Here is a 13,862-nt window from a genome sequence, read left to right on the forward strand (position 1 = left end):
CAAACGCTTCGCCCCACATTAGAAACAATATTAGGCCTAGTTATTCAAAAAGTAAGACAACTGGAAATTAATAAGCCATAAAATCAACAGGGGAAATGCAGGCCAGTATTTGTTTCCAACAACATTCAAATCTGCTGTCAACAAGTAAGGAGTGGCGATGAACAACATCAATAAAAAACGACTTGCAATTAAAAATGAAAGGATTCGTGCTCAACGGGGAGGAGCGAGTAGTTAAAAAGCGAGCTTCGTGCATAATGAGTCAGCACGAAGTCCCCTAGCTGGTATAGTGGAAAGACGTTAAACCAGTGTTGCACTAAACCCAATTCTACCAATTATCCCGACAGTGTAGCGAAGCAGCCCTGACAGACTGCAACAGGCCCACTTCCATTCCTCCGATATTCAGTTTGTTTTAGAAATCAGCATTCCGTCTCCATGAAAGGGGTTTTTACGCCCGCTCATTACCAAAGTCAATCATCACCCTATCGTTGCTGAGTAAGGGTTTCCTCTGTGTTTTGTGTTATGGCTGCCATTAAAGATTCTCCCACCAACATTAGTCATCGACGACCTAGCTATTTAGCACTCACAGTGCTCGCTAAGTACCTCCAGGACTGCTCGGGACCTGGGGGAAAATTACAACTCATGATGGGATTCAACCAACTGCCACTCAGTTCTGCCATGTGTGATGTACAATTATATATATATATATATATATATCACTGTAACGGTAACATTTTAAAACAAACCAATCAAGCAGTTAATAATCTGCATAGTGGTACCTACATTTACAATAAGAGTATCATATAGTGTTCCAAAATGCACACTTTCCATGAGGTATTTAACATGACACGAGCTATAATAGAGTCAAAACACAAAACTGGAGAAATGTTCCCTAACCTGTAATTATGCAACCACGCAGATGACTTAATACTAAAGATTACAACAGAAGAGCACATTAATGTAATGATCATAAACAAACATAAATTAAGTACCCTAGTTTAAATCTAAAAGAAAGCTAAAGCAAGAATACTCCCAGGGATGTGGGTCCCACATAATGACTTTGTTACTTTTAAGAATGAATTGGTAGCATGACAGCTGCTAAAGGATCTTCAAAGAAAGTATGTTTACATGTCAAATGTAACAGGGGAAGGGGGGGTAACCCACCGATTTAAGCAACTGTAATTGACATTAAATGTAAATAAAAATGTAATTCAAAGCGATACTTAAACATTTCATAGGTGCAGGTAATAACAAATAATGCACAAAGACTTGAGTAACAGAGGGGACTAGCACACAGACACCGGGCTTATTTTGCCACACAGGCAACACGTTATTGATTTATGCTTTTGTACCGGGATGCAGCCATGCTTGTAGTCGGCTGTAACGGGCATAATTCACATTTTTCTGCGCTTGTTAATGCTGGCAGCAGCGTGGGTGCGGGCGTGCGTGCGTGTCCACACACCCCTCGTTCCAGCGCGACGGCGCGCTCTCTCTCTCCTCTTTCAGGTGGAAGGCTCGCCCTTTTCAGTCCCGCTGATAGTCACTGTATCGGAACAGACACGGTAACAATGCGGAGGGAGCCGGCGCCTAATTACGGTGAATAGGATAGGAAGCCTGCCGCCCCCCCCCCCCCCGGGGCCTCCGAAGACAGCGGGCTGGAAACAGAGCGGGGATGCGCGCGCGGCGCCGCCGCCGTGGCGGCCGGGCGAGCGGACTCCGGCGGCGTTTCCTGACGCGCGGGTGAAAATGGCGCGGGGCCAATGGCGCTCCGTTCCTCAATCGGGACGGCTCGTTCAGGCTCCGGCTCGCGATCAATGGCGGGATAACAGGGCTGCGTCGCGCTGGTTTCCACCGCAGTACCGCCGCGCTAACAGGCTAACGGTCTCTAGCGACGGCTGCGCTGGGCTCCGTGGAGCGGGGGCAGCGGGCTGGGGCATAGCGTGCCGCCGGTAGTCACGGCTGCGCCGCCGACGAAGGCAATTGGATTAACCAGATAACCCTGACCCGAGCCTGGGAGAATACTCTCCCTTTTAGGCAGACCCTTTCCATCAATACAGCTCGTTTGGCCTCTCGCATGACCGAGTTCGGGAATGGAGACCATCTCTCTGCTCTCGCGCCCCGCCCTGTTGTTCCTTTAAACAGGCGCACTTGTGCAAACAGTGGGCCGCGTGCCTGACGACGACCCGCTGCATCGCACACACCTACGGCTGCGCATGTGGGCGCAGTCACACGCGTGTTTACACAGTAAATCATCCTCCGGACCACATGGGCAGACAAATGCATATGGGCTTGTAAAAAAGAAAAAAGAAAAAGAAAACAGAGAGCCCTAACTATGTTAAGTGTGCCCGACATCGCTGCAGGAAGTCCGCAGGCCATGTGCGCTGAATCTCTGACGGGCTTTCATTAGCGCTGTCGATAACCGGCTCCGGGAAGCAGAGGCCCAACAGTGACCTGGAAACTCAGCTCGGCGATCTGGAGTGCATCTCCTCTGCAGCGCCTGCCCTGGTTTTACAAAACCCCCCCCTCAGAGCGCAATAAAGGAGGACAGGAACAAGAGAGCGCTCGCGGAGCGGCCGAGGAGCTTCCGTCAGCCCGCGGGGCGGAGACGCGATGCGTCACCCGGAGAGACGAGGCGCGAGGCGCGGCGTTAGCATTGAACGGCGCCGGGCGTGGAGTGCACGGTACAGAACGGGGCAGCAACGCGCTAATCTCAGAGCAGCCAGACCGGGGAAATGTGAAGCGGGCCTCTGTGATCATCGCGGGCGTGATTACGAGACACCCCGTAATGTGGCAGGAGTCAGAATTAGACTGTGAACGCCGCCACCGCATGCTGCGGCCTACGCGTCACGATAGGAATCTGAAAGTTCCCCGGCTCTATAAACGCACGCATGGAATGGCCTTGTACAGTAAAGCATGCCTGGGGAGGGGGATGTCTGTAATTGTTCTCACAGCGTTATTCGGTTGCAGAGTTAATCCGGTCCAGACAGGCGGGCGTGGCCGCGGTATGCCCCCCGGGTCGCCGCTCTTTCCATCTCTCCCAAAGCTAGCCCCGCGCCGACAGGTGTGCGGCAGAGCGGAGGGCGGACACCTGCCCGAAATGCCGCGGCGACCAGGTCACCGGGGGCACGAGGGTGTTGGAAAATCACAGATGCGAAAGGGGGGATCCCCTGCCTGACCCCCCTTTTTATCTCCGCCTGGTTAATCTGCAAACTCGCTAACAGAACTTCCCAAACGGCCTGACCCTGAGCTCTCACGTCATGCGCCAGACATCCAGACGGATGGAGCCCGCCTCGCACCGCTGTCGCTGTGCAGTTTTCTCCTTCGCGTGGCGGGATGGAGGGAGGGAGAGAAGGAGAGAGGGAGGGAGGCAGGGCTGAGGGAGGAATGTGCACTGAGCGGAAGGAATAAAAAAGCGACAGAGAGATGAGCTCGGGCCATTCGCGTTGCCACATTATCAACCCTGGGAGCAGAGGGGCTCGCTTGAGCCTTCCCAGAATTCCCTGTCCCCTCACGAGAGAGCACCCATGCACCGCACGCTCTCAGCCTTACACACACACGGAAGGCATGCAAGCCATCTGTTCAGCTTTGTAAAACATCAGCTATCCATTTCACACTACGCACTGCATTAAGCCCCCACTGGTGAATGGGAGCATTAGTCCACTGAAACCTGCCGCCTTCATTCAGCCCTGCACATACTGAGACAACTATACAGAGAAACCAAACTATGGGTTCAAAATAAAATGAAATGTATATAAAGACAAATTTTAAATGAATACATTTCCAATATTTTGGGCTCAGTTATCTCAGACACAAACTTTACGGCACATAGATCCTAAAAGGAGACACTGAATACAAACAACACCAAAATCAATAAACTGTTAATATGAGACATATTAAAACGTATGGTTCTCTTCTATGGCACTGGAAAGCATTCTCCATTTCTTACCTCAGGTGTGAGCTCTCTCCACCAGCAGTGTGAGTGAGTCCCGGCAGTGTGAGTGAGTCCCGGCAGTGTGAGCGAATCTCCACAGTTTGAGCGAATCCCCGCAGTTTGAGCGAATCCCCGCAGTTTGAGCGAATCTCCGCAGTTTGAGCGAATCCCCGCAGTTTGAGCGAATCCCCACAGTTTGAGCGAATCCCCGCAGTTTGAGCGAATCCCCGCAGTTTGAGCGAATCCCCACAGTTTGAGCGATTCCCAGCTGTGCGAGCAGTGCTTCCTGCTCTTTGCCCGTGGTGACGGAGGATTCAGCGGCGGCTCGACGAGAAGTCGCGAGAGAGAGAGAGAGCCTCGTGCGCACCGCGACGCTCGAGCGCGCCCGGACCCGCAGCCTCGCCAGCCAGAGGGAGGAGGGACTCCTCAGTGCTCCGCCACACCGGAGGAGGCGGAGTGGGGGGTGAGGGCAGCGGAGGAGTCAGTCACTCCTTCGAGAGCGCGATGCCTGCCCTGCGCCAGGCTCTGGGGCCCTTCCCGGGGAATACGCGGCGAGTCTGCGCGGCTTTCCCCTGCGGAGCTGCGACGACGGCGGCGGCGTGGAGAGCTATCCGCACGGTCCGAGCGACTGGCGGAAAAAGTCCCCGCTCTGCCAAAGCCGGCGGATAACGACGGGAGTAATCCTCTTACCGAGTTATGTCATGAAACTGCGGTAATCCTCAAAATTATAGAGGCGAGCCAGCCCCTCATGGCAAAGCACACTTAGGGTTAACCGCCAATCCCAGGTAAACAATGCGCTGTCACTTCAGTAACTCTGAGGAACCTCGCAAACAACAAGTCTGGCTTGTGAGGGGGATTGTTTGGCTGAGTTCGACCACCCCTCTGAAGGACAAGGCCACTTAACCCAGTCATTGACGGGCTGCCCAACAACAGAGTCATCCAATTAAACAGTCACAACAAATACAGCAGCTTCAGAGTACACCACCTCAGTCCCTTCACCACTTCTGAATCATTTAATCAATTTTCCACCTCTAACCTGTACACAGCCAACGTCTCTCACCACTTACTCGATAATGGACTTTCCTTTGCTTACGTACTGTTGGGGTGAAGAGGTAATCGAAATCTTAATGGTGTTCGAGAGACGGCTCCTCTCTCGATTCAGTGTATTTTTCAAGTTGTTTATGTTCTAATCTGAGTCACTGTGGACATCTCACAACCGCCACCGTCTGGAGAAGTATCCTCCACCCCCCAACCCAGTAATCTGGGAAGAAAAGAGATTTTGAAAATCATGCCCTGTTTTCCCATTATTATCTGTCTGGTCTTGTTCTCATTATTTTGGATGTACTGGTCATCCTGAAAATAGTACACTCGCAAGAATGCTGGATTACACTGCTCTTCAGTCAGTGTTTTTGCTTGTTTTGGGAAGATTATTTTTTTAAAATGACATCAACACCGAAGCTGTGTACTGTGTAACCTGTGCCATTATCACTCTGTGGTTTGAGTGCTTGACTGTGTCTGCTGCTATTTCAGGTACGTCTTCCACTAAATTACTCACGTACATAAATACACACACCGGCCACACCCAGACGAACGCTAAATTGGCCAAACAGCTTCAGGACAAACAGAGGTATTTGCAGAATTGTGCGGCGGGAGTCGAAACACTATCAAAAGTATCCTCGATAGAGGGCAAAAATATTGACATAATACTTCTTATACGGCAGCGGCACTGCTTACGAAGACCGGGAAGAGTGAAACTGGCAGGCATCCATTTGCTCAGATTCTGCAGAGAGGCAATCACTCTGTCAGTCGCCGCGCTGCTCGTACCTGTCACGGAGCCTTTTCTAATCCCTCAGAGTGCTTTACAATAACAACAAACACCCCCCGAGCAGCGTCCTCCACCGACGTCACGCGCCCTGCCAACAGACAGCCTGAGCGCTATCCAAACTGTAACTGTATATACGTACACAAATATATTTCCTGCTGTCTATAATCTACAGCACGAAAATAACTAAAAATAAATGACCTCAGACACGCACGCACACACACACACACACACACACACACACACACGCACGCACACACACGCACCACATATATGAACAGAAGTAAGGAGACCATACAATGAAAAAAAGTTCACTGCGCTCATCTGACAGCCTAAGTTGTGCATCGGAAGCCGGTATCTTGAAAAAGTCGATTTTCTCGCGCTTTAATGATTTCTTCCTCCCCCCTAAGGTTAAATTAGTTCCGCGCGAGCGGGGCCTGCCTGCCTGCCTGCCTGCCTCGGCGAACACGAGCGCCCCCCTCGCGGTATCTGGGACAGATGGGGAGGAGGAGCGGGCGCAGGGGCTGCTGGGACGGCGGGGCCGGTCGCCGCGGCTCCTCTTACGGCGCGGCGGGACGGGCGCAGGCACAGAGAGCCGCCTTTTGCCCGATTTGCGCGGGGGGCTTAATGAGGCTCGTCGCTGAAGGTCACAAGTTCAGCGCATTCAGCCCCCCGCTGATTAAAATAGCCCAGACAATGTGCGGTAATGAGACTGTCTGTCCAGGAACGCTCTGGCCAATCGCGGGCGCCGGCTGGTCAGGGAGGATGATGGAGGCTAACGCACAGGTAGGTGTAGGTGAAGAGGGTGGGCTTACCCCGTTCTGGCCCTGCTTTTCAGTGTTGGCTGCGTTCTTCTTGTTGCTCTGGTCCTGAGACTGCTGGCTGCCTGCAGGGTCAGTGCAGAGAGATCAGTAATGGGCCTCCATTAGGAAAAAGGACACCGCCAAATAAAAAAATATGAAAACACTGGCCAGGTACTTTAGTTCTATTTCTTTAGGTGAATGATACTGTAACATGACTCCATACACAAACATAAATACACTCTCACAAACACGCACACAGACACACACACATACACACACACACTCGCATGCGCACACACAAACACCAGAAGAGCCAGCATACTATGAATGAGAAGGATAGGCCGGTAGAAAAACAGTGACAGGTGCTTTAATTGCCTTTTTTCAGTTTCTAGTACAGAATTACAGCACAGCTTTTCCTGTAATTGTGAAGTTTTTTTCCTCCTTTCCTTTCCATGCCTGGAAAGAAACTCTCACATGTGGATCATTTCATCAGCAGAATGGAGAGACCCAAGAGTGAGTCACTGAGAGCCAGAGATGAGGAAGTAACGTCACATTTTCTCTTCAAAATGTCGACCAGAAGTAGCACTCGCTAAACTTGGCACATGCTGTTATTTCCGCATCAGCTGCTAACCAAACAAAAGCGGAGGGATGAGGAGGAGTGTGTAGAAAGTGCTGGAAAGGGAAAGGGGTCTAAAGTCACTACAGCCCCGCTTAGCCAGGAGACGAGGAGCTTAGGAGGAGCCCCTGAGAGACACCTGCGTAAGGAGATCTGCTGTAATCCCTGTGTCCTGAGCACAACACAGACAGAGGGCACAGACAACTGACACTGAGGCCACGGAATACTGACGCTGAGGACACGGGGCACAGGGTACTCACAACAAGGAGAGCTGGCAAAGAGTACTGACACTGAGGGGAAAGAGTAAGGACACTGAGTGTACAGAGTACTGACACTCAGGGCATAGAGTACTGACACTGTGCACACAGGGCACTGACTGAAGATATTAGGTAATGACACTGAGGGCACAGGGCACTGACTGAGGATATAGTGTACTGACACTGAGGACACAGTTATCCAATTTAAAAATATTAACAGATAAATGCTGAATTCCTATATTAAATATGTGACCAGACCCAACACACCCAAGCTTCAGTATTGTTGGGCTCAGTAATACTGGCCAGTGAGTGAGAGACGCTGTAGACAGGGGGGGTGATTATTTAAATCCATGCGCAGTGTACTAGGAGACACATGGGTGTGGAATGCGCTCTACACTGGGACCCAGAAGGCCCAGCTCAGCCTGGGACAGGGCGCAGACGTGCGCAGTTCTGTGGAGTCTGCCGCTTCAGTGGGCCACACGCCGCTCGGGGGAGATTAGCGTCTCCTGCGCACACATTATCTGCAAACTGTAATCAATTTACCCAGCAATCTCTCCATTACCACCCTGCACCGAGCCACAGTCTGCAGACGGCCACGGGAGGAGGGAGGAGAACAGAAATAGAGACTACCAGGGGAAAACCAACAGGGTGATTCAGAGAGACAGAGCGTACACACACACACACATACAGACATGCACACACACGCATATACACATACACACACACGCACATATACACACACACACGCAATCAGCTACACACACACACCACTCACACCACACACCACGCATTCCACAACACACACGCACACATACACAAACACACACATACACGCACACACACGCTTATACACATACACACACACGCACATACACACACACACACACACACGCACACGTGCGCACACATCACACACACATACACACACACACACGCACACACACACCACACACTCACACACAACACACACGCACATTTCACACACACACACACACACGCACGCGTGCGCACACACACACACGCATACACACACACACACACGCACACACACACTCACACACAAACACACGCACACACATGCACACGCTATACACATGCACACACACACACGCACACACTCACACGCACTCACACACAAACACACGCACACACAAACACATGCACACGCTATACACACGCACACACACTCACACGCACTCACACACAAACACACGCACACACTACACACATGCGCACACATGCACATGCTATACACACGCACACACACACACACACACACTCATGCACACACACACGCGCACACACACACACACACACACACACACACTCATGCGCACACACACACACACACACGCACGCACGGACAATTCATTTGGAGAGGCTGTGTTTTCAGGGGCTTAGTGTGATCCTGTCTGAAGCACTGGGTCAGCGCTATATCAGGCCCGATTAGGCGTGGTGATGTCAGCCCCCGCAGACTGCCGGCGGCCTCAAACGCAGCCGGGCCGTTTGTCCGTCCTCGCCATGTGACTCACATCACCTGTTTACCTGCAGCCGGGACGCTCTGTGGCTGTTCCGCAGAAAACATGTTATTTTTTACTGAGGCGTCTATAAATATCCCATGTTGTAATTTATTTATTTTTTTACCCCCTTAATTCCCGTAATCCTGGACAGGATCATTGTGCGGGTAATCCCGCCAGCTGCACTACAAATAACTGGCCTTCTGTGCTCTGGCCCCGGTCTATAGCGGCGGGATGGGACGATGAGACGGGCGTGGCAGCCGGGGAGGAGCCCATTCTACTGGCTGTGCGCTCCCCTGCCCCATTTGGTGGGGTCTACGTATGGAGAGCGTATGGAGAGCGTGATTGGCTGTTGGCTGGGAGCCGGTCATTCGCTGGAGGTTAATGCTGCTTACATATTGAGATGGAGAGCGCATCCTCCTGTGCAATGAGATTCACACCCAGGCACCCAGCTGCAAGTGCAGCACAGGGAATACCAGCCCGACTGGCCAGGTAGACCCCCCCGCCCCCAGGCCAGGCCCGATGTCCAGCTCCAGACTCCAGCCAAATCCTAAAGCGGTGTGACTGCTGACAAGAGGTCACTGACAAGCCCAATTATCAATTAAGCCGATTAACCTTGGTTACATAACAGGGGCCCAAGAGCACCCAACTGCCTGATACACACTCCCAACTACACTACCTGGTAAACACTCCCAACTACACATGGTACACTCCCAACTACACTGCCTGGTAAAGACTCCCAACTACACTGCCCAACTGCCTGATAAACACTCCCAACTACACTACCTGGTAAACACTCCCAACTACACTGCCTGGTAAACACTCCCAACTACACTGCCCAACTGCCTGATAAACACTCCCAGATACACTGCCCAACTGCCTGATAAACACTCCCAACTACACTACCTGGTAAACACTCCCAACCACACTGCCCAACTATATGCCACTGGGACTTGACAGTTGACAGTTTTTCCTAGACTGCTTTGACTGGCGTTGGGTTTTGCTAGTAGGTCCCTGACACCAGGGTGAAGGGAGGACACAGATAGGGGAGGGGTCTACTGCACAGACTCACTCTGGTCGCTGCTCTCCGTGGGCGAGTCCTCGTGGCGGAGGAAGAACTTCACCTCCTGCTTCCGAGGTCCCCACTTCTGCAGGTGCTCGTACATCATGTGGTCGAGGGGAATGCCTCTCTCTGCGGACGAAAGGGGGGCGCGGTCAGCAATCGGTGACTGACAGGTACCTCTGAGGCAGGCGTGGCCCACAAGATTCTGTCAGCACAACACCAGCCAGTGCCGCCCCACCCCCACCCCCTGAACCCCCGAACCCCCCGCTGGTGTCTTTCATTACAGTGGGCGGGGACTAGCGGACTAGAAAGGGGATGAAACAGGAACAGAACAAAGAGCCGCCATCCAGGAACACAGGAAGCCATGCAGAGAGGATCAAAGAGAGGGCCTGGAACAGCGCGGCAAGGCGCCAGAGGAATTCGCCGAGGTGGAGGAGGGCTGGAGGGGGCCCAGCCTCTCAGCCCGGCCTCTCAGCCCAGCCGCCCGGCCCGCTAGAGAGTCACGCACATCGCCCTCCGCCTGCAACTCAAACAAGCAAAGCGTCCAGAGCGCGGGGGGCTGGTTCAGGTTCCTTGGCAAAGGCTGGCGTGTACGTGTGTGTCGGATTCTGGACTCGCTCCGCCCCTGCTGAGATTTGAGCAGTTCTGAGCCCCGGTCTGAGGGAGCACACGCTGGTTATTGTCCCGATTGCTGCCTGTTGCGTGCTTTCGCACCGTAAGGCTTCAGACGTACCGCTCAGCCACACTTAAAAGCTCCTTTAATACAAGTTCTGACCGAGATTCCACTTCCACAGCAGGAGACCATTCAGCGCTTAACTTTGATGGAAATGCAGACACACCCGTTTGACAACGGCTGTTTCAGAGTGCCTTTGAACAACCCAGAGACTGTATATATATAAAACAATACAAAACTGCTTTTATGTGCCTTTTCTGAATCCAACCTCTCCACTACCCACAATGCAACAGCCCACACAGCCTCCCACTCTCTGTTTCGGTCCTTTGCTGCACTCTGAAGAGCAGCAGGTATAGCGGGGGCAGGGAGGCTCGGCACCTATCCGTTCACTTTAATCTCCTAAATGACAGCAGTGGGCCGACCTCCCCATTGACCTCTCCATAGCCCCGGTCCTGCCGTCCCTCGGAGTGGGGACATTTACACTGATTACCCCCGTCAGTCCAGCGGGTACTGCTGGACTCAGGGGCAGGGCTGCGGACGTCCGGTCCTGGAGAGAGGGGGACAGACTGTACCGTTACGATCCTCAGCGCTGATAACTCAAAAAAAACAAGTGGCAGCGGACATTTGAGGACAGGGCGCTTGGCAGTGGGGGGGCAGAGACAGGCCTACAGTGAGAAGAGCCAGTCCAGCAGGCAGAGACAAAGAGCGCTTGAAGATGAGCGGACCACCGAGCGACCCCCCCGCCCTCCCCCCCACCCCCGTGCTCAGACAGAGCCCCTTATTGGACTGCACCCATACGTATTTCATTAACTCCGTGTTTGCCTTTGAAGCCCAGCCAGACGCGATCTCAAAGGGGGGCCCTGACTCACTTCCTCGGCCAGGCAGGCCCGTGCAGGTGAGGGAGAGGGGCCCGCTGAGGGGCCTGCGGAGGGGCGGGGGCCGAGGGGCCCCTTTGACGAGATTTGAAAGCGGAGGTTACACGGCACGCTCATCCGGGCACCCACTCCAGAGACGGACGCGGTTTCAGATTCTCCAATCGCGTCAATGAATGGATAACAAGAACAAAGCTCCCATTACACATCTACTGATGCACAAAAAACATCCAGGGAGGGAAAGCACACCTGACAGCAGAAACAAAGCCGCCTTTGGTGCAGGGTCAGATAAACATGTGACTAATAAACGACCTATGGACATAAATTCGTGAATCAGTCTGGCTGCTCAGACCTGGTTAGGAGATCACACGCTAATCTCATTCCCTGTGAGGGGAAGCAGACTGATCACCTTACAGGCCGGCCAGCCAGCGTGAAAACCCCACAGGAGAGGCAGATCTGAGGAAAAAGACAGGCCCAGCCGATATCGGAAAGCGCTCGGATCTCACAAGCCACCCGACCGCAAACTGAAGGTCGGCCGCTGGAAGAGCCGTCCTGGGACGTGCAGCACTTAACCTGAAGCAGACGCCCTGAGCGAGGATCAAAGGGGCGGAACAGGGGCGCGTGCGGTCTCCTGATCCTGGATCAGGCGTTCCCCGCGTCTGGCACGGCGAGAGAGGGGCAGCTGGGAGGCTCCTGTGCGGCTGTGTTTACACCGCGCAGCGCTGAGAGGAAGCAGATGGACACGCGCTTCCTCCCCAGATACAACAGCGCGGACGCTGCCTCTGACCCTCCGACAAGATGGGAAACGCAGCTGCCCCTTCGGTCTCTTCCACCTGACAGGAAACTGATCTCTTCCACCAATAATGGAGGACAGGAAGTGCGATTTTACTGGAAGAAGCGTGACGAGGCGGCGTAAAAACAGCGACCTCTCGCAGTTCCTCCCGAGTCGTTCGCTCCTGGTCCTTGCTGGCGCGGAGGCCCCGCCCCCGTCACGGTTGTCCGAGTCCGGAGGGGGGAGGGGCCACTGACGGGGGCGGGACCGTCGAGGCCGCACGGGCCGGCGAACGATCTGATGGGGCGCGGCGGGGGCGACGTCCTGACCCCCTTTCTCAGGCCGACACAAGGCCCCGATTGTTGCCGGGCGGCCCTGTTTTTGCAGGGAAAGCCGCCCCCCCCACACTGTTTGTTCAGGGCCGGGAGGCAGGGGGGAGGGGGGTGCAGGGGTGCGTGACACGGTCATTAGCGGCGCGACGGATCAGCGTCCGCGAGGAATCCTTTCGGCTCCCTCTCATCTCCACAGTAACCCTGCTCCACACAGCCTGCACCAGCAGGCCCTGGGGCCACCTGCTCCACACAGCCTGCACCAGCAGGCCCTGGGGCCAGCTGCTCCACACAGCCTGCACCAGCAGGCCCTGGGGCCAGCCTCACAGTAAGACCTTTAAAAGGAAGTGCGCTGCACTCACTCTGCTGAAGAGCACCAGTTAACATACATGGGCCATGGGCACCAGTCGCAGCGTGAGGTCCACCTACTGTGCGACGCGCTTCAGGGATTTCACTGCTGCCAACAGTAACAACAGCCGTCAAGCTCTTTTTCAAAATAAACAGCACCGCCCATTTATGTTTTATGTTATTCTCAACATCAACTCAACATTACAGTGACAATATTTCACGATACTGGCAAATAGATGTGCTGCGTATATAAAGTGTGATGATAAATGTAGCCTTTCAAGGGGGAAAAACAGACACTAAGAGAGGAAGGGAAACTCCTTCACGACCTGACCCCGGCCCTCTTATCTGAAAGCAGTAAAGCTGCAAAGCCAAAGGTTTGTGTGCACACGTTAACTGAGGAGTTTTTTATGTGAAGGAGAGTGCAGGCAGGCAGTAAGACAAGATAGAGAAAGACAAGCTGTCTCCGTACCTGCAGTCTCCTGAGCAGTGAAACATCAGTGTTAATTCAACTGTAGCAGCTTTTATGAGTCCAATAGGAATAAAAAACTACACACGCATACTCTCTTATCAGAACTGCCTGTACGTTGAACATTTTACTATGTAGTAGAACAACAAGAAATTAATTAACAAAAGACATACAAGGAACTGAAGGCCGAATATGTCCGAACGTGAGCATGTCTGAACAGCAGGGGTCACCAGTGGCAACCGCAGCCTTTAGCGCTCAGAGTAAACAGGCTAGCGCTCAGAGTAAACAGGCTAGCGCTCAGAGTAAACAGGCTAGCGCTCAGAGTAAACAGGCTAGCGCTCAGAGTAAACAGGCTAGCGCTCAGAGTAAACAGGCTAGCGCTCAGAGTAAACAGGG

The 13,862-nt window shown here is 53.2% G+C and overlaps 1 protein-coding gene across 6 annotated transcripts in view; it reads right to left on the bottom strand.

The window, feature by feature from the left end:
* The window catches only part of ppp1r13ba (protein phosphatase 1, regulatory subunit 13Ba), a 65,622-nt gene that overhangs the window by 23,219 nt on the left and 28,541 nt on the right, over positions 1-13,862 (bottom strand). For all 6 annotated transcript variants that reach the window (XM_064323647.1, XM_064323637.1, XM_064323639.1 and 3 more), the window contains exons 3-4: positions 10,016-10,135; positions 6,566-6,636 (exon numbers count right to left, since the gene is read on the bottom strand). In XM_064323647.1, coding sequence (XP_064179717.1) covers positions 6,566-6,636; positions 10,016-10,135 — 191 coding nt within the window. The remainder of the gene's footprint in view (positions 1-6,565; positions 6,637-10,015; positions 10,136-13,862) is intronic.

This window comes from Anguilla rostrata, chromosome 1, assembly GCF_018555375.3.
Source record: "Anguilla rostrata isolate EN2019 chromosome 1, ASM1855537v3, whole genome shotgun sequence".
Lineage (NCBI taxonomy): Eukaryota > Metazoa > Chordata > Actinopteri > Anguilliformes > Anguillidae > Anguilla > Anguilla rostrata.